Source organism: Hypomesus nipponensis, chromosome 13 (assembly GCF_054491055.1).
Source record: "Hypomesus nipponensis isolate SF chromosome 13, ASM5449105v1, whole genome shotgun sequence".
Lineage (NCBI taxonomy): Eukaryota > Metazoa > Chordata > Actinopteri > Osmeriformes > Osmeridae > Hypomesus > Hypomesus nipponensis.
In genome coordinates this window covers 5,111,194-5,130,839 of record NC_140373.1, presented here as the reverse complement: position 1 = coordinate 5,130,839, position 19,646 = coordinate 5,111,194, and the positions used below count along the sequence as shown (strand labels likewise).

The following is a 19,646-nucleotide window of genomic DNA, read 5'->3' as shown; positions in this document are numbered from 1 at the left end:
TAGCAGAGCAGGTGTTTTTTTTAATTTTCCAGATCAAACAAACAAGACATTGCTAAACAGCCCCCTCCTATCCCGACATTGCAATGTCTCGCAAACATTATTATTTACTTTGTACAATTATTTAAACACATCAATATTTAGTGGTGAGTGATAAGTAAAAGTCTTATTTTTTAGTTCTTATTTTCCTCTGAAAGCACTTGTGGTTTTTAGTGTCATCAGCCCTGTAATTTTGTGTCTCTGGGCTTCTAACCATCCAGTTTTTATCTCATTAGATTGAATGGGACGATAACATCATTCCCTGACATTTAAATCTGAACACTTTGCGTGCATCATTTTGTGCTTGTAAATGAACACTGACACAGAAAATGGCATTTGAAGACAGGAAACAACTTAATGGAAAGGGCTCCCTGATCAATCTCATTAGAACTCTCCTCCTCTTCCTCCTCTCACATTCCTTTTTGCCTTGTTTCCTCTTGTATTAACTACTGTAGTATCTCTCGTTTGGATTTGCTTCTCTTTCATTTTGCTCTTATGTGTGAAGTTGTTAGAAAATGTGGCAATGATGTGGCAAGTATCCGACCCAGACACATGTACAGAGAAACAGTTATACAAGGGGAAAGAGGAAACATTGGTTGATGGTGAACAAAGTCTTCTCACTCTTCAGCATTGCAATCTTGTTGTATTCATTGTCTTTTTTTGCAGTGCAAAAGAAACAAAGAAAAACCTATAAATAAAATTCTGCGTGTCTTAAACATGTCCATTTTGTACACCGTCTGGGTCAGTTGGTACAGTCCGTCCCTACATGAGCGTACAGCTCTTGGCTCGATCCTTTCTGATGGCGGGGGTTTGCTCCAGGATCTCAGTCCGTGGAGGCTGCTGGGATACCCGCTTGAGGCCCCGCCGGGAGCCGGTGCGTTTGAGCTGTGACACAGGCCGATGGACGCGCGCCACGGACGCCAGCGTGGTGACGTGGAACACGTCCCGGACACTGTTCTCAGAGTATTTGGAGGTGCACTCTGCGTAGGCCACAGCCCCTATCTGCCTGGCCAGACCGGTGCCCTGTTAATAAGGAAACCACAAAACTGTTAGTAGTGCTTTTGCAGAGGAGAATACTCTGACTACAGTTACACTGTAGTCGGGTAATAATAGCACCAAGTACTTTTCATTAGCAATAAATATACATTTCTAAACTTAAAATATACGTATATACACCGCAGCTACCGTTGTCTTGTATATCTCTCATACTGAAGCCTATTAAGTTTATCCCTATTTAGAGCCTTGTCCTGTCTCCCCTCGATCATCATTAAACTTATATTAAAAGTAAATGCAACCCAATCATGTTCCCCTGACTCAAAAGGTGGGCAGACAGACGAGAGGAAAACCTTTATACAGTCTTCTGAAATATTCAGGAGCTGTAGAGCTGTCCAACTGGAGCAGAAAACTGAGTCTACTTTCTGAGGCTGATGCACCCTGTGCTTGGTCTGGGATCACAAAACAACTCCAGGTCACTAGGTCTCCCTGCATCTCACCCTGCGTTACTCTGTTTTCCTCGTATAGTCCCTCTCACACCTATACTCTCACACACACGCACAGTTTGTATCTTTCACTCGCTCAGACGGTTTTAGCGACTTGATTAAAGGTGAAAGGAGACACTGTAAGCACATCCAACAGCCGCAATTACTGTTACTGTCATGTGCCATGTCGTGTTCAAAAAACATCCGTTCAGCTTTCGTTCCTTCCGAAACATTCAGCTTCATTATCCTGCTTCTGGTTACAAATCCAACTTGAACTCAGAGTAAGGCCATGGCTCTATCACCGGGGACAGAGAGAGAAGACGGACACTTCTCTGTTTTGACCCTAAGCAGATTATGACAGACGGCGTGAGTTCACACAACGTTCATCCTTGTAACTGCCCAGATTCTCCTGGGATTTAATTTGTTGGAGAGAACACGTTCAGTTGCGTGGAAGTCACACTTTACTGCCATTTGCTTTTCGTTAGAGGCCAAACAGGCCTCTGAATAGAAGTCTTTGAGGAGATGGTTCACCCTCTTGCATGTCATTAGCTCGGAGGCCATTTAAGAGATTAGCTTAAAACAAAGAGGAAATGTAGTGGAATTGGTTCATTTCTATCATATAGTAGGTCCAGTCATGTCAATTTAGGTTTCATTTCGCCTATTTCAAGACATTAAAGCAAGTCAAAGTATTTTTTGTCTATTCTTTTTGTGGAGAAATTGATGAAACTAATCTGATGGGAAGAATTCACAACATTTAACACTCTTCCTGTGGTAATGACTTGATGACACTTGCCTGTGTTTATTGTGATGAGGATAACAGAATGACATTATTCCACAGTGCATCTTTTTTTTCTCACCCTCTCATCTTTCGCTCAATTTTTTGTAATATTTTTTAAGAACATTTAGTTAGCCGCATAACTTTCATGCTTCTGTTGGTTCACAGTGCATTCTCTTGGAGTGAAATGATGCTGTTGAAACAATGGAAAAACTGTCCTGGTAAGGTAATGCCATCATGTGTCTGTCTAAAAATGCCTTACAACAGCAGTGTTGTGTGAACGGATTGAGAGGGAAAGGGGTAATGAGAGTGTCAGCTAAATGGAACTGAGCAGTACAATCACATGCTGTTCTCTGTCTTAGGAGAGGTAAAATATTGAGTGTATTCTTTGCAGCAAGTTACATTAGAATTCCTAACGGGTGGTCTGCAGTCTTTACAATACAACCTTATGGGTGTGCTATGTATTAATGCCAGAGTAGAATGGGGGAGGGGAGCGAGTCTGTGTAGCATGAACAGGTACATGGACTAGCATTGTGAAGTGTGTTTTGTATTTGAGCTCTGTTAATCTGTAATTCTGATGGTGCACACATCTTGGAGTATCTACTGGATTTGGCTGTGAAGGGCACCTACTGCTGTACATTACAAAACCTGTTGATTCTACACTGTTGGAATTGACGTTCATCAGTCTAGGACTGTCAAATGACAGGCACGGAATAAAGCAGTCCCATTAGAACTAAGTCCCTCTGGGCCAGTACTTATGCTTGGGCTCTGGCTGGAAATGTTGCTCGTTGATCTGTTTTGACAAGTGGCATACATAAAACAGTGGTAGGATGCAGGTTTGACATGACAGTAAAACAGCATTCCTACCATTGAGTTTTTCCAGTTAGTCCAGTACTAGTACATGTGCAACACTAAGCAGTAAGTATTTTATCCAGCATTTGATCTGCGATTCAGTTACACAGGTGTTCCCCTTGAGATGAGAAATGTATCTGACAAAAGAGGTTAGGTAGGTAGGTTGTTTATTCATCCCAAGGGGGCAACTGCGGAAAGAGAGTTGTGTAAAGTATCTTTCACCTGCTCGTGAGTGACGGGGATGAGTCTGAGTTTGGACAGTTCTCTCAGCACGTTGAGATCCGTCCTCATGTCCAGCTTGCAGCCCACCAGAACCACCTTGGCATTGGGACAGAACTCCTGGGTCTCTCCCTGCCACTGTGTGGAAACACGGAGGACAGACAGAACCAGTCAGAACCGGTCAGACAAGTACACCAAGACAGGTATGAATCCATGTGAGAAAAGAGATTTATGTTGTGCACTGTTAGAAATACATGCAGCATAGTAGATGTAACTAGGATTCAGATCCACACTAATACTGCTTTCTCCAGCCACATCTGGGGAAAAGCTAAATGTAGTCATTGTCACCGCCGCACAATACTCATCTGAGAGTTGTCGCGTGACTATCTCGTGTCGTGTTGACTTCAGAAAAGAATGACGATTCGGGTTATTGGCTCTTCACAGTAATGAGTATATTTGCAGAACAAATGAGTAGTGTTATTTAGCACGAGCTAGCTAGACAATACTGATTAAGACAGAAAGACAGTGTTCTCAAACCTCTCTCTCACTCTCTCATTCTGTTCTTTCCTCTCCTCGCTCTCTCTCCACTTTTCTCCCTTATCTGACTGCTTTCACTATCCCTTCATGCTAATGCATGGGCAGTCACTTTGAACGATACTTCTCTGTTTATACTGTAGACAGAGGCCTCCTCTCTTTCTGAGCGTCTGTGTCACAGCAGTTATGCCCTGTGCTTGTTGTATACGTAACTCAATGACGGCTATTGTCTCTGAAAAAGGGCGGTGGGCAGTTATTGTTCATGTAAGAACTTCTTTGTCATAGGCAAGAGAATCAAATAGGTTTACTGATATATTCATTATATTATTTAATTATTAGATCCAATGCATATTATTGATTTGCATTAATACATGATGTGCATAACTGTTCTTTTGAGTACACTGTGCTTTTTAAAAATCTTAATATCAGATTGCACTCATCCTTTCACTTCAAACATGCGATGTGATATTCCCAAAACAACACAGATTTATCCCACCGGTGTGCACATCCATCCACTATATTACAGGACATAACTAGGACTATCTCAACTTAGCTTGGGTAACATCCTCGAGTTCCAGAGGCCAGTCGTTGATCAAGCCTGTGATTACAACACAGCTTCTGTTATATAACCCTCCAATATAGTGAAAGCAGCAAGCTAGTCCTCTTTCCCTTTGGCCCCAGGCAATATTAATAAAAGTGACTGTGGGAAATACAGGACGTGTACTGAACGGAAGGGCTGGTATTGGGCCTGCGGAGAGCCTGCCTCTCTCTCTCACACACACACTTCTCTTTCTTCCGCTCTTCTCTTTAACTCGCTCTCTTTCTCTCACTTTTCCTGTCTTCCTCTATTCATTTTGACTCTGTTTCTCTCTCCCACTCATGAAGCAAGCCTCGGGGCAGGGTGCAACAGCTTCCACATCATCACTCTCAAGAGTCTACGTTTCACACTGGAGAAAGCTGAAACCACATGAGGACAGAGAGGGAGAGGGCAGTGAAGGCAAATATGGAGGAAAGAGAGGGTGATGGGAAGGATGTGGCCAGGTAAACATGTAGGGCTCAGGAAAGAGAAAATACATATTGTTATGGACTACATACGGCGCATGCCTCCAAAGAGGAGGAAGAGAAGGAGTGAACATTGGTTAACAAAGTATAGTTGAAGGCCTGGAAGATTTGAAGGAGAGGTGGGATTGATGCCCTCTTGAGAAAGGTACAGAAGGTAGGTTAACAAAGACAGGAAATGAATAAGGTCAGGGGAAAGTAGAAAAACGACTGGGGAGCTTTTCATAACAAAAGCTACATTCTACAAGAAAATGGATGTGTTGCAATGACCACACATACATTACCAAAACAGAAGCACTCATAAAATGTACAAAAACACTCGTTTAGTTTTTTAAATTCTTGGGTGGTTTTTCCTAGTTAGCCAATGTTTAGAATCAAAGCCCTGAATAGATAGACCATGTCACAATGGCATGCTTGGCACTTGAAAGGTTGTCGTGGGTCAAGAGCCCAATTGTAGGCATCTTTTGTCAAATGGGGTATTCAACACCCATAGGCCTGTTGGCTAAAGATTATTGGGTATCTCTATAGGGGTCAGGGGTCAAGTTGGGCTTCAAGTGGACCCCCAAACGAAACTGATAGTATTGTTTGGTACAGAAACAATTGAGCGTTTTTTGTCTTACAATGATGATGTCATCGGTGGGCAATGAAGCTGACAACAGGAATGTCCACTCCACAGTGAAAGACATTCCTACCGTGTTCCCACATCTCTGACATTCGCCACACACTCAGTGGGGTTTGTGTCTTTGAACCAAAAGGTGAATACGAGCCGTTCCAGAACTGATTAGCGCTGTGAACTGCTGAAGGGGCTTTGGCCTTGTGACTCACTCAAAGGCCACTTTTCTTTGTATGTCCAATAGAAATAGTTTCAATTTGAGTTTAGCTGTCACGTTAAGTTTGTGGATCTGAGAAACCATTGTGATTCATCTGAATTTAATTGTTATTATTTGAATTTTCTCTCATTTTTTACCTCACACATTTCCTCACACACATATATCAACTTTTGGAATTCGTTAAGGGGACAGTTTGATCTGATTAGTACAGCGAAATCCATCACTGACAATGAACACACAATTTCCCACAACTTCTTCCTAAGAGTATTATTTTGAATGAACTAGAGCCAGAGTCTGATATGGCCAACTAGTGCGCTGACCTTCTTCAGTACACTGTTGAGTGTCTCTGGTCGGCTGATGTCGAAGCAGATGAGGACGGCGTCTGCGTCCGGGTATGCTAGCGGTCGAACGTTGTCGTAGTAGGAAGAACCTGCGGGTACACAAAAACACATCGTTCATATTTATTCATATTTTCTACATCGACAAGATTGTTGTTATGTTTTTACTACAGCGTTGTGAAAATGTCTGATCTGACAAAACAGAGATTGTCATACCTGCTCATTATGACTGACCTGACATTATAGTGAATTATACCATGATGAGTCATTTTGTCACGTTTTATTTTAGAATGGCATTTTGAAGAGAGGGGGGGGGGAGCCCCTCCCCCTGTGATCTGGCCAGGGGACACTGAGAGGCACATTCTTGGGGATAGCTGAATGTGTAAGAGGAACAATCCCCCCCCCCCCCCCACAGTCTCTATTGTCACCCATACCATGTCCCATTGTCACTTCTCACATGACTCTGGGCACTGCACAAAAACCTGTCTGGGCTAGAATGTGCAGAGACAGACTTTTGACCAAATGCCAGCACAGACACATGCCTCCCACACATCCCTATACATGGATACAAAGAGTCAGAGCACAACACTGAAAATGACGCCAAACACTGAATATACAGCCCATTTTGTTCAGTACACACACTGCTATTTTAAATATATAATTCAAAGTGAACACAATAAAAAAAACTGGACTGAAACCCTAAATGATCTGACACACTAAGTGTAAGGCACAGCTAAGGTTCCCTCAAATATACAAACCACATACAGTTGAAATGAAATGATCTCAAACATCCGCATGTAATTAGCATCTGAACAAAAGGATGCAAGCTCGATGGGAACAGCATACCTTTACCAAAACCACCTTCATGCACACATTTAGCAGTTAAACATCTGCAAGCAAACTATTCACACAAACCGACTTGCCCATTTCACTGCATGCTAGAAACAGCTCTTGCCAGGAACTGTCTTAATGAGGGACAGATGTAGCTCAAACAGACGTGGGCACGCTTGTGTATGAGATGTGGAGATGCGGTCAAAATGAAAATGACAAGAGTGTATACGACCAGAAAGGTCAAACTAAAGGCCGTACCCTTTCTCTACACGGTCTGACTCCCTGACTAACCTCCAGAGTCTCTGGGGTTTCTCCAGCACACTGCAAACGAGGATGATTCATAGCAGAGAGAGAAAAAAAGGGAAAGGGGGCTTTGGGGAGCAAGGTAAAGAGAGAAAAGAACAGACTGAGAGGGAAGTGTGGATCAGAAAAAGATTTAAAAAAAAGATTCGACGAGAAAAGGTGGATGTGCTGCCTGGACAGTGCAAGGACAGAAGTGGCACAGAGATGGGGGCCATCTCCACAGCAGCTGAACAGCTATAACTCCCCTCCGCACATCTCCTCCCTCTTTCGTTACCTCTACCTTTGTGTCAAACTCTCCCGTTCCTAAATCCGCTCTTTTGGACCAGTCGCAGTGTGAGGCCAGCAGGACTTGGTTGCACACTGGACTGTCTCCCATGCTGTTCATATTAGACACACAGCAGGGACTTGGACCCCTTGCGGTCCCCATATACCCTGCTACATACCCATATGGCTCCCTTACACCCCCCTCTGCCTCTACCCCATGCCCTCCTTATGGTTCCCATAAACCCCCTGGCATCAGGACTCTCCTTGTGCCAGCTGCAGCACAGCTTCTCGCTATGCAAGCTTGCCCGTTTTTGACACAATGAAAAAATGACCAAAGGGGAAAAAAAGTTAACTACTGTGCCACGACTTTCAAACTAGTGTCATGTCTTCTGTTGAGGTAAGGAGACTAATGAATGTGTTGCTAATAAATCATTTAAGGTATCAAAATATATTTAAGTGTATGAAGCCTAAGAGATAGAGAAGGCTTAAGTGCATTCTGTTTCAATGTATCTATTTCAGTAGGTAAAAATTGTTTGTGCAGAGTACCTTTTTTCCAAAAAGTGTTGTCCCAGCAACAGACGCTATAGTTCAAACATGTATAAACATGCATAAAAAATGCATGGCTCAAAGTGAACCAAAATGACAGTCAACCAGCTAAACAGTAAACCTCATCGCCTGTCTGTTTCAAAAATGTACACTTGAGATATTACTATAAAACTGTTCCCTGACTACCTATTGCCACTTCTGAAATATTGCTGATCCAATTTGAGCAATGGCAAGGGACACAGTACACAGAGGCTTTTGCAGTACTGCATAGCCAGCAGTTTTGTAAGCAAGCAAACCCTACAGTAGGCTATATAGGCTAAAACTATGCAGACTAATGTATTTAGTGAGCTAAAATGTGTGCATGCTGAATGTAGAAAAATACCAGCTAGCTATATTTATACATACCACTGAAATCTTTCCCTCATTATTCATAATACAAGACATGATTTCCTTTTCTAAACAATATATAGCCTTTACGGAGTGAGATTGCTTTTGGAGACATACTTAATTTCGTCCATAATACTGTGAAACTAGGTTTACAAAATGACTTTGTTCTAGTGTTTCTCTTCCCTGTTTCAAGGATTATTACATTCACGTAAATAGGAACTAAGAAACGGGATCCTAGAGGGCGCTGGTTGGCTTATTAGATGTGAGCACATCAAGTGGAAAATTCAAATGGGGTAAAAGAAGGAATATGATACGCTGACATAAAATGCGGAAATATGTTTTTATTGCTTTTGTGTGGACCACAATGTGGATGTGCAGGGAGCCTCTGCTATCACTCAAACTGAGGATTTGAGATGTTTAAGAGTTTATTGAACACAGGGGTCTGTAGCAGTGTCGGTATTTGTGACGTTTGCTGTGCTTCTGTGAAACTACTTTCTTCCTGGAAGATGCAGAATATGCTCTGGAATTGGCTCAGCCTAGCTGTGTTGGGTTTTGCTGGTCCACCTACGTTTTAATTAGGATATATGTATTTACTGTTGCATAACAATTCTTGTACTATTTACAATTTTTTGTATTTTTATATTGAAAATGATTTGGCTACTTTACATTTTATTTTATATTTTTTCTTCTAAATCCCCTCAGTATTAGTTAGACTTTGTACCTTTAGTGTAGTTAGTCCACATATTAACATTTTAAGATTCTTATATGTTTAATCTTCCTGACAAATTAAATTCCTTGTCTGTGCAAACTTTCATGGCGAATAAAACTCTTTCTGTAATTTTGTTTTTGCCAACTGACAATTCACACTTTATAGGGCCCATTGAGGAAAAACATTTTTGATAGAAACAATTCAAATGTGGTCCAATTCCCAGAACACACAGCAGAAATGAGACATGCTGAATGCGAAAAAATAGGTTGATGAAATTCCATTACAGCATTATACAATGACAAAAAAACAATTTATGCCTCTTTACCTTTGCTTTCGGTTTTCAAGCAGAAATAACGGGGGAGGAAGCTTCTTTCCCATAAAAGTCAAACATAATTAACAAGATGCTGACAACAAAATGGCCGTTGCATTAGCCTGTGAACAGTAGCTGTTTGATAACATATAAAGATGACAGGGGATCAGCTTCGATTTACAACCTCATTAAAACTAAGTGTGCTTCTTATTTAGTACTGTGGCCTTCTGTGACAGAGATATTTATCTGTCTTTGCTTATGCGCTTTTGATTCACTTTATCGCGCACACCAGTGTTTGTGTTTTATTGCCAAAGCAGCAGACATTTGCAGGTAGCATTACAGTATCGTAGCAACCTGAGCAGAAAAGAAAGAGTATCTTTGTTCTGAACATGAATGGAAGGATGTAAACAAACTGGAAATTCAGACAGTTTTCTCAGGGGCTTCCTTGATGTTCACAATGTTGTGTGGAAACCTAACGAACAGATGCAAGCTGTACATGTTGGCTAGTTGATATTTGCTTGTGTAAAACTTTAGTGAACAATAACATAACACCTCTCTCTCTCTCACTCACCCACACACACCCACACACACACACACACACACACACCTACCCACCCACCCACCCACCCACCCACCCACACACAGTCCCTGATCTCATGGTGGCATGGCTTGACCTAATCCATGCTCATCAACAGAAGCTAATGTTTATTGATGTTTTAACTTTTTGACCCTTCCTCAGACTTGTGGTTTGACACTCTCTGGGGGCAAGCCTGCTGTCGAAGCACATATGTAATTTAAACGGCAGTCCATCTGTCTTTCTCTATAACCCCGTTTTCATTTTCAAAATGTTACTGGTTTGCCCTGTATGCAACCAGGTTGAGGAAAGAATGCTGTTGCTGTAATACACTTTCATACTGCAGTCAGTAAACAACTAAGCAAAGATAATCAGCAACAATGGCCCAAAGCATCTCTATAACTACATATGATGGCACTATAATAGCCTTAACCCTACCCTAATAGCCTTGTATAGATTATATCTAATTTCTGGTATATGCCTAGTGAAATGTCAAAGTGCTATGTTTCGGTATGGTGCGGTATACAGCAGTATGCAGCCACGCATGAACTGAAAATGGCCAAGCCACCCTGAGACACTCCATGGGGTTGTCATGTGTTTGATTCTAACAAGGTGCATTCTTCTTCTCTTTGGGTAGTTTTTTTTCCTCGGATGTTTGGCAGTGGTCTCTGCATTGGCAGCATGTGTTGTTCCCTGATTTTGTTATGTAATACGATTTAATACTGTGTTTGACAGGGTTTAGCCTATATTTAGCAGTCGCTTTGTCTCCCATTAGGTGTTTTGTTTCCCAGTAAAATACATTTTAAGTGATATGCTTTCATGCGCATCGTGCACAGAGCTCTGAGGTGACAGTTAATTGGCAATATCTGTTTCCCACAGAGAGAAAAGCGCAGTGTATTGTCTTGACATGCAACAAACAGTGAGTCAATTCCAAAACGTTTGTACACAAAAGCTTAAAAATGATTCACCTTGATGAAATTGGAAGCCTGGCAGCTCTTTTTGACAATGAGGAAGTGGATTAACTGGTATTTCCTGTTGCAGTAAACAGCTGATTAACCGACGCCCCCAAGGCTGTTTCTTCTGCTATGAAAACAGGTAATGGTGTAAAACCTTGGAGCACAACACCTGTTTAGGGTTGAGAGGGTTGAAAGTACATGCTCTCATCCTGACCATAAGACACATTTCCAAAGCAGTGGGTTGTATAAGCCCAAACTGAAAATAGTCCATTACGGGTAAGTTCCTTTATATTTTCAAAGGTAACTGAGCTATATGGCTGTATTGAAGTCCAATTTAATGTATTCAGAACCATCTTTAACTCAAGGTTTGCAACCACACAGTCCCAAACTATTGATTTCATTCATTTTACTGGACGTTACCTGATTGGATATAAATTCTCCCTGCTGGGCTTAAGCCATGTACACATCCTGTTAGGTTCCATGGGAATCACGAGTACAGAAGGAGATATGGACACAGTGTGGTGCTTTGAAAACAACCTAGAGGAAACTGGTTGAAGACAAGACAGCTAATTGTCAGATTAGCCATACATGATTAGCATACTAAAATAAATTTGGTTCACCTACAACAGAAACTATCACAGATTGGAGAAACAGAATTTCAGTCGGATATTCACACACTTTGCAGGGCTAGCACTGTAACGGAACACTCTCTCTCACACACACACACACACACACACACACATATACACACACACACACACGCAGGTCCTGAAAGTTCATTCCAATTTCAGTCCTGTGTCCTTTCCACATGTAAAGTCTTATGTCTGACATCTTCTTTCTTTCCTATTTTCATTTTTTCCATTTTGTACACATTGCAGATTAAAATGAGAAAATGCCACTGTGGTGTTAAGATCAGGAAAGGAAATGCCGTAGACTGAAGACAGCTCTTGACAAGTGCTTCATATTCCAGACACAGCAGACTACAAGCAGATGACTTGTAGATGACTCTACAAGTACTGCACAGTTTATGAGCACAAACCATCCAGAGAATCTGAGAAACATACATTTAAATGATTCAGGATGAGTTGGCGCCATGGATAATCAGCGAAACAAATATGTGTAACCAACGTAAACAATGGTCCTTTTAAGGGATTATTAGGTCCAGGATATTCTAGAACCATTTTTGTTTTTTGTTTTTTAGTGACGGTCACTGAGCTTTACCTTACAGTTGTTACATTACAATGAGAGAATAATCACAGAAAAAAATGGATCTACAAAAAACGTTAGCAAATTAAACTTTTAGTTGAGCAAAAAGGAAAGATAGCACTACTCTCCCTTTGGGGTGGGGCACTGTTTCCCTGGGGACATGTTGTGTCCAGGCCTGCTTGTGCTCACGTGGGCTATCTTAGCATGTTCCCCCCCTACTCAAATGGGTTCTCTTCACAAAAACAACCCCACAACAAAAAAAGGCAACACAGAACAAATCGCCTCTGCCTTGTCCCTGACGGAGACATGAGCACTTGTAATTTGTCCCCGGGCCCTGCTAAAATGGCTGTCCACTGCTGTGGACTGCCCTCGGAGGCAGAACAGCATGGATGGGAAAATACAAAGATCAAATGTGTTCGTTGGACACTCCAGCATGCATCTGTCTGTGTGTGAATGTTGTCAGTCCCACAGCTCCCGGCACGCGTGTCGTGCTGTAAGATGAATACACCTTTTGTACTTTTTCCATCTTACAGTTATTTGAACCAGAGGACATCTACACAGAATTCAAAAGTGAAAGATAAGCAAGAAAAATGCACCACAGCCAGCTGGGCTGGGCCAATCCCAGAGCAGATTCTGCTTCTGCCAGGAAAAAAATGGTTCCACAGAAGCAGAGCAACCGTCACAAATATCGACACCACTAGAGATCTCGTGTTCAATAAACTTCTGCACATCCACATTGTGGTCTGCACAGAAGCAATACAAAATCGTTCTGCATTTCATATCATTGTATCATGTTCCTTGTGTCACTCCATTTGAATAATTGATCTGATAAACCACTCAGTGCCTTTTAGTATCCTGTTTTTCATCCAATTACATTAACTTTAATAATCATCAAAAAAAAAAAAAAAAAAAAGGAAAAGATTATAAACCCGGTTTCACAGTTTCTAGAAGAAATTCAGTAGATCTCCCACAACTTTTCTCAGTAACGGCTCAATATTGTCTGGATAGGCCTGTGCGGTCAGGGCAATGTCTTGAATTATGAATGAGGGACAGAATGGGTTTAGGGTCTGTGGAAGAGATGGATGGAGCCCTTGAGTGGCCCTCTTTGGCTAAGTCTGTGTGTCTATATACAGTAGATGTGTGTCCGCGTGCAAGTGTGTGTGTCTCAAAGCAGTCTGAGGGTCTATCAAGTGAGTTGGGAGGAGATGGATAGTGCTTCCCATGAGAGACGCGAGGAGGAAGCATCTGGCCCATTGATTTTCAATGTTCCCTGAGTTTCTAATGGGCTCTATGACCAGGAGAGTATCAGACCATCTAGACAGGACTGGCTCACACTAAACACACTTTCTGACAGTCATTTATCAGTCTACTGCTTTTAACGTGACCTTCATTCATTCAGTCACAAGCACTTTGGAGAGCCTGCTCCCCTCTGGGAACTTGCTTACTTGCACAACCATGTAAACACACACACACACACCTTGCCCTTCTCCTCCTCCTCCTTCTTGTTCACCCAAGCACTTACTCACAGCCAGCGTAATATACAACTTGAGTACGTGCACACACACACACCTGGTGTATCCACAACATCAGAGCACTTTGACTTAGAAACTCACAGTTAGAAGCACTTTTCATGTGTGTTTATGTCTATCCTCACCCCCACCCCCCCTGCACACACACAAACACCTGAAAGTCCACACACACACACACATACAAATGGGTATGCTAAGCTCCTGTAATGGAAGCAGGTGCCACTCCCCCTCCCTGTCTCCCTGAGTGCATGAGGGTGTGCTTTCAGGGAGTCAACATCTGATAGGGGGGTCATAAAACCACCTCATGAATTAATGATAATATGGTGTGTGCTAATACCAGAGTGGGTCTCCTTCACCATGTGCAATGCAACAGGGAGTAGAGAGAGAGAGAGAGAGAGAGAGAGAGAGAGAGAGAGAGAGAGAGAGAGAGAGAGAGAGAGAGAGAGAGAGAGAGAGAGAGAGAGAGAGAGAGAGAGAGAGAGGAGAGAGAGAGAGAGGGAGAGAGGGAGAGAGAGAGAGGGAGAGAGAGAGAGAGAGAGAGAGAGAGAGAATGGAGTGTTTGGTGAAATTCAGTCAGACATGAACAAACCATTACCTTACCATACCAATGTGAGAGAGAGAGAGATGTCAGTGGATGTGCTTGGATAACAGCAGTAATCTATACATTGTGGTAGGTGTGGCTGAGATACAGAGAGAAAGAGAGAAAGTGTTTGTGTATATATGTGTTTGAGCAGTTTCCTTGACCCTTTAGATCAAATCCAGACCCAAGTCTGTCAGAGCAGGTGTGCTATTAGTGAATGTCACTGCACATTCACGAGACTCAGGTAGTACTGTATTTTAGCATGATGTTATTAAGAATACAAACACAGTATTTGGGGGCGTGGTGGTTCTGCTTCATGACAGCTCTCTGTGAGAGACTTTGTTGCCACATTAGTATCAGAGAGCTTAGATATCCATCATCTCCCTGACATATTGTGCAAAGATAGAACCTAGGCTGCAGGCTAGGGCGGTGGAGGAAGTGCTTTAGTAAAGAACTTCCTTAGCGGCAATGTCAGACGAGCATGAAGAGTTCCTGGTCTTGATTCGACTGCTCTGACTCAACTTTGCTCATTTGTGTAGGTTTTCTCCTACAGTATCTAATGTAAGCCTGTTACATGGTTAACAAGTAATTGTGGGGTGGATGGACATGTGTCTTAAACACAAGTTTTTATGGGTGATGCTGTTGATGTTATAGTGTAATTTGAGGTATGAATGGGCTTTTAGTTGTGTTATTAAAATACTGAAACCATCCATTATTGGGTTTACACATCATTCAATACAGTTCAAGGCAACTGCAAAGTAAGCATCAGATAATCCAAACCACTCTAATAAAAGCCAGATACTGAAACTGTATGTAACAGAATTGCAGATAAATCCCTGACCAACCCACCCAAAATAACACAAACATACACAAACAAATCCGCCCTCAAATCCACCAGCTCATCCATGGGTGCTTTTTCAATTTGTAGAATTGTTAGATAATAGTGATGGATCAATGGTTTGTGCCATGTGCCCGCCTCCTTTCTCTGGTGGATGTGTCAGTCTTTTGTCACAATGCATAAACAGATTAGTTTAAGCTTTCTGTGGCAATGTGGATTGTGACTGTGGCTCCATCTGTGAGGACGGAGGGGACAGAGATGGTGAGATGAGGCAAAGTTGGAGTTAGGGGCGATGCTAGGCTAATCAAGCGCAATGATGGTAAGAGGCATTAGCCCAACAGAGTGGGACTCCTGACCTTGTTTAGACTCAGAACAAGGGGTAAGGAAGCAAGAGAATGAGAGGATGGAGTGTTGGGGAGGAAAGGATAAAGAGAGAATGGGGGAGAGAGATATCAAGAGATAACTAATCCATGAGAAAAGAGACAGAGGGCAATCAAGGAGCGGGTGAAAGTGAAGGAGGAAGAGAAGAGGGAGAGAGACTGATGCCCTGACGTGCTGGGTGACAAATAGAAGGAGAACTAAAGCGACAGAGGGCAAGTGTTTGGTCAGCGAGGCAGCAAGGAGTTACAAGTATACAGTTAATTACTATCACTCCATTTCTGAAAGCTAGTTCTGGCTCCAGTGTAGCAGCTGGCACCTCTAGCTCGACCTTTAAGACTGCCAAGCCCACTCCATGTTTCCCCTATTTGCTTACCTCTAATACCTGCTAAGTCACTCCACATTATACAGTCTGTCTCTATTCACCTCACTCCACTTGGTCTGCCCACTTTTATCTTGTAATTTTTCACCTTGACTTCTAGAAAATGTCTTGATGATTCTATTGAATGAGGTGTGATGCTGCTGGACATCCCAGGTGTAAAAGCCTGCACCTACTATACTTTACATCCTCATTGCATGATAAGAAACAGCGGCCCATCTCGACTTTAAGTCGACATCCACTTCAGCTCACACGTTCACTGTACAGCCCTTCATCTCACTCCACTCTAGTAATCTGAATACTTATCCCCTTCGTCAGTCCACTGCACTTGTACTCTCCGCCTGCCTACTCCCCTCAGCTCCACCAGCCCTGCAGCCGACAGTAGCCCTAAAGCTGCTACAGCCAGCCTGCCGCAGCCTCACTCACTAATTAGCAACAGAAAGCCGAGGGAGACGAAGAGAGGAGGGTGAAAATGACAGAGGTACAAGAGAGAAAGACAGCAACAAAAGGGTTGAAACAAATGGTGGGAGGACAAAGAGAGACGAATGGATAGAAAGGAGGAGTACATGGACGAGTGAGGGGAATGAAAAAGAAAGACCAATGGACAGAAGGAACTGAACGGAGAGTGTGAAATGCCTAAACAAACGAGGTGATTCCAAAGGACGACAATCGGAAATGACGAAAATGATGACTTTCCCAAATTTATAAAAGCAATATTGGCCGACAGAATGACAGACCCCGGGACAGACCCATGGGGTTTGTGGGTGTTTGCGTTCAGTGGTGGCAACTCAGGTCTGCGTCTCACACTGGATTTTCAGTAACAGTGTCACAGAAGCCTACGCATCAGAGGCCCTGATGTGGTGACCTGCCACGTCAGTTCCAGTCCTTACGCTGTCACACCTTCACACACGCAGACCTCGTTCTTCTTCTGCTCACCTGCTGCCAGGCTACTTTAACACATTAGCTTGGTGTTCTAGCAAGCACATATACACTCACGCATTGTATCTCGCGCATGTCTGCACATGACTGTTTAAGCGGGCGTCTATGTCTGTAGATACACACACATTCAGCCATGTGAAGGAATTGTCACCTTTGCGTATTCAAACGTGTTTACAAACAAAACAGACACACCATTTTTACAAAGCATAACACTGCTGATCACATCATCATCGGCGATGATAGTATACACGTTCATTCTATGCCACTCTTTAACTAACAATAAAATGTACTTGACACGACACTAAGGCAACATAAACATAAAAGACCAGATATTCCTACCTCCATCAACTCTGTCCAATCTCTGTGCCAAGTCACTGTAAGTTACTGCTGGAAGTGCTGGTGTGGGTGACAAAACACCCGTCTACTGGGATATTCCCAGATAAGCCCTATGTTTAACTAGACATACTGTATGTTCTAACATGTGTCTCCCAAGTAACAAGGCTGTTTTGTTGTTTTCCCCTTTAAGTGTTTACAGAAAAAGGGGTCAAATATTTCCCTGATGACAGTTAATAGTCTACACGTAGTTTTAGGTGGGGCACCATGACCAATCGGTGATAATGACATTACTTCAAATCAGGTGAATTTCTTTTTGGTGCTGTCACTCATCATTGGTGTTATCCTTAAAGCTTGGGGAAATGGTCAGTGAAATGTAGTTATATAACTAAGAAAAGTGACTTACCAAGCAAAGAAACACTTGAACCTCTAGTTTACTCTTAACCTCTGAGTTGTCTAGCTATCCTGGCTATCTTCATAACTTCTGTGATTCTGCAAATGGATCTTTTCTCACTGTCAAGTTCCACTCATTTTGGAACAGGTTTTGGGGCGTTAGGGTTGGTAAGGCGGAAAATGTGCTATCGTTATTCGATGGAAGGAGAACTTAAACCTCAATATTTGACCATGTAGTACTGTGGAAATGTAGTTGAGCACTTTTTGTTAAGTGTTGTTATAAATAAATACAAACATGATGTCTTGTTGTACAGACAAGTAGTTAAATGCTCCATGTGATTAATGCATCGTGCTAAACGAGTATGTGGGCATTGCAGACGAGCCACCATGGCGGCTCACTGTCAATATCATGCTGTGTGTCAACTGCGAGAAAACAATCATAGTTTTTACCTGACGTGTCCCACATGTTTAACTCAATCCTCTGTTTGTCGATTTCGAAACTGGCCGTGTAGTTCTCGAAGACCGTGGGAACGTAATTCTAAAGGAGAAAGTTACCACTCATTACAACAGAATTATGTAATTGGACCTTTTTCAAAAGCATAATCTATGAAAAAATATAATTGGAAAATGTATATAGCGCTGCCTCGGAGCATGTAAAAATATCAACATTGGCTGACTCATTGGTACTGTCTTAAGTGGAAGTCTCTTTTTTTTAAGTCGTTGCAGGTGAATATCCAATTGTTAAGGAGTCAGCATGTCACAGAAAAACTCACTACTATTGAAAACTGTTCAAATATAAACTTTTGGGGGTTACAATCTCGTTTAATTGTATGTAGGCTAAGGTGCTGCTGCGCGCTTTGCGTAAAAGCGCATCCAGCTGTTTGGGTTTAAACGTAGGCTATGACAGTAAATTAACTATTGTTTAAAACGCTTAAAAAATTACTCTATATTATGACGTACCTCTGGGTAAGAGTCTTTGGCAAAGACATGGAGTAGTGCAGTTTTGCCACACTGCGTATCGCCGACCACCACGATCTTACAGCGGCTGCCTTTGCTCTCCATGGTGCCGTCAAAGTGTGTTTTTTCCGTGGTACTTCGTTGTCATTTAGATAAACACGTCGAAATTCACAAAATAAAGTGCTGTTGGTACTTTTGTAATATGTTTCGGATTAAATGTCCAGTGTTTTGTCCCCAACGCTCTACCGGACAGACTAAACCAGTCGAGAACTCTCACCTTTGCGACATAGTTCCCACGGTGAAGCGGTGGTGAATGCTGCTCAGCAGAACTGAGTGTTTTGGTTTTTCTTCTGACCCCGCCCATCAGCTGCTAAACACCCAATGACGAAGCACATGTACGAATAGCCTATGTATTTGCATGTGAAATAGGCTACATCATACCATCACAATTACATTAGGCCGACAAATAATCAGTGTCTACCTTTCAAATAACCTACTCTACATCAACACATCGTACACTTATGGAGTGATATCAATGTCACTGGTCTCGAGTACCACATTAAATGTTACCATGCTTTGTAAGGTAACATAACCCAGTCCACAGAAGAGGCACCAAGAAAACCATTAATAGAACATCTATAGTGTCGTGACCTGAACCGAACAAAATGTGGTTGTAAGAGAAACTACAGTTATGAAGTGATTAAAAACATTATGATCCCCCCATAAACATGCCCACAGTCCATCATGAACTCAGATCACAAACAAATGTGACACTAACAGTGTGGATGTAAGCAGGCTGGAGAAACAAAACACTGTGGGTCATCATCAACTGGGGTGGTAAAAAAGTAAAGGGTCAATTTAAAGCAGGGACATACAATTAATAGCTAGAATATATTTCCCATGCATTAGCATCCCTGACACATGTGATGTTGTTATGATACAGTATAATTATCATGTCCGTTAAGGGTAAGGAACTTGCTTCATCAGTTACCAATAATGAGCCTCGATCGCCATCTTCTGGTGACATGCATTTACTGAATTTATATTTTTATTGTTCTCGTGAATCTTACTAAAACAACGCAACATAAATCCAAGTGGTCTTGCAAGATGAGC

General features: G+C 42.2%; 1 protein-coding gene across 1 annotated transcript; it reads right to left on the bottom strand.

Annotated features, from left to right (window-relative positions):
• Positions 1 to 18,905, bottom strand: LOC146259635 (rho-related GTP-binding protein RhoN-like). Its single transcript, XM_084670226.1, has 6 exons — positions 18,811 to 18,905; positions 18,537 to 18,669; positions 18,027 to 18,114; positions 6,104 to 6,213; positions 3,364 to 3,498; positions 1 to 1,059 (listed from the first exon to the last, which is right to left on the bottom strand). The coding sequence occupies exons 1-6, from the start codon at positions 18,819 to 18,821 to the stop codon at positions 799 to 801; spliced, it is 738 nt and encodes a 245-aa protein (XP_084526352.1). The 5' UTR covers positions 18,822 to 18,905; the 3' UTR covers positions 1 to 798.
• Positions 18,906 to 19,646: the final 741 nt, after the last annotated feature.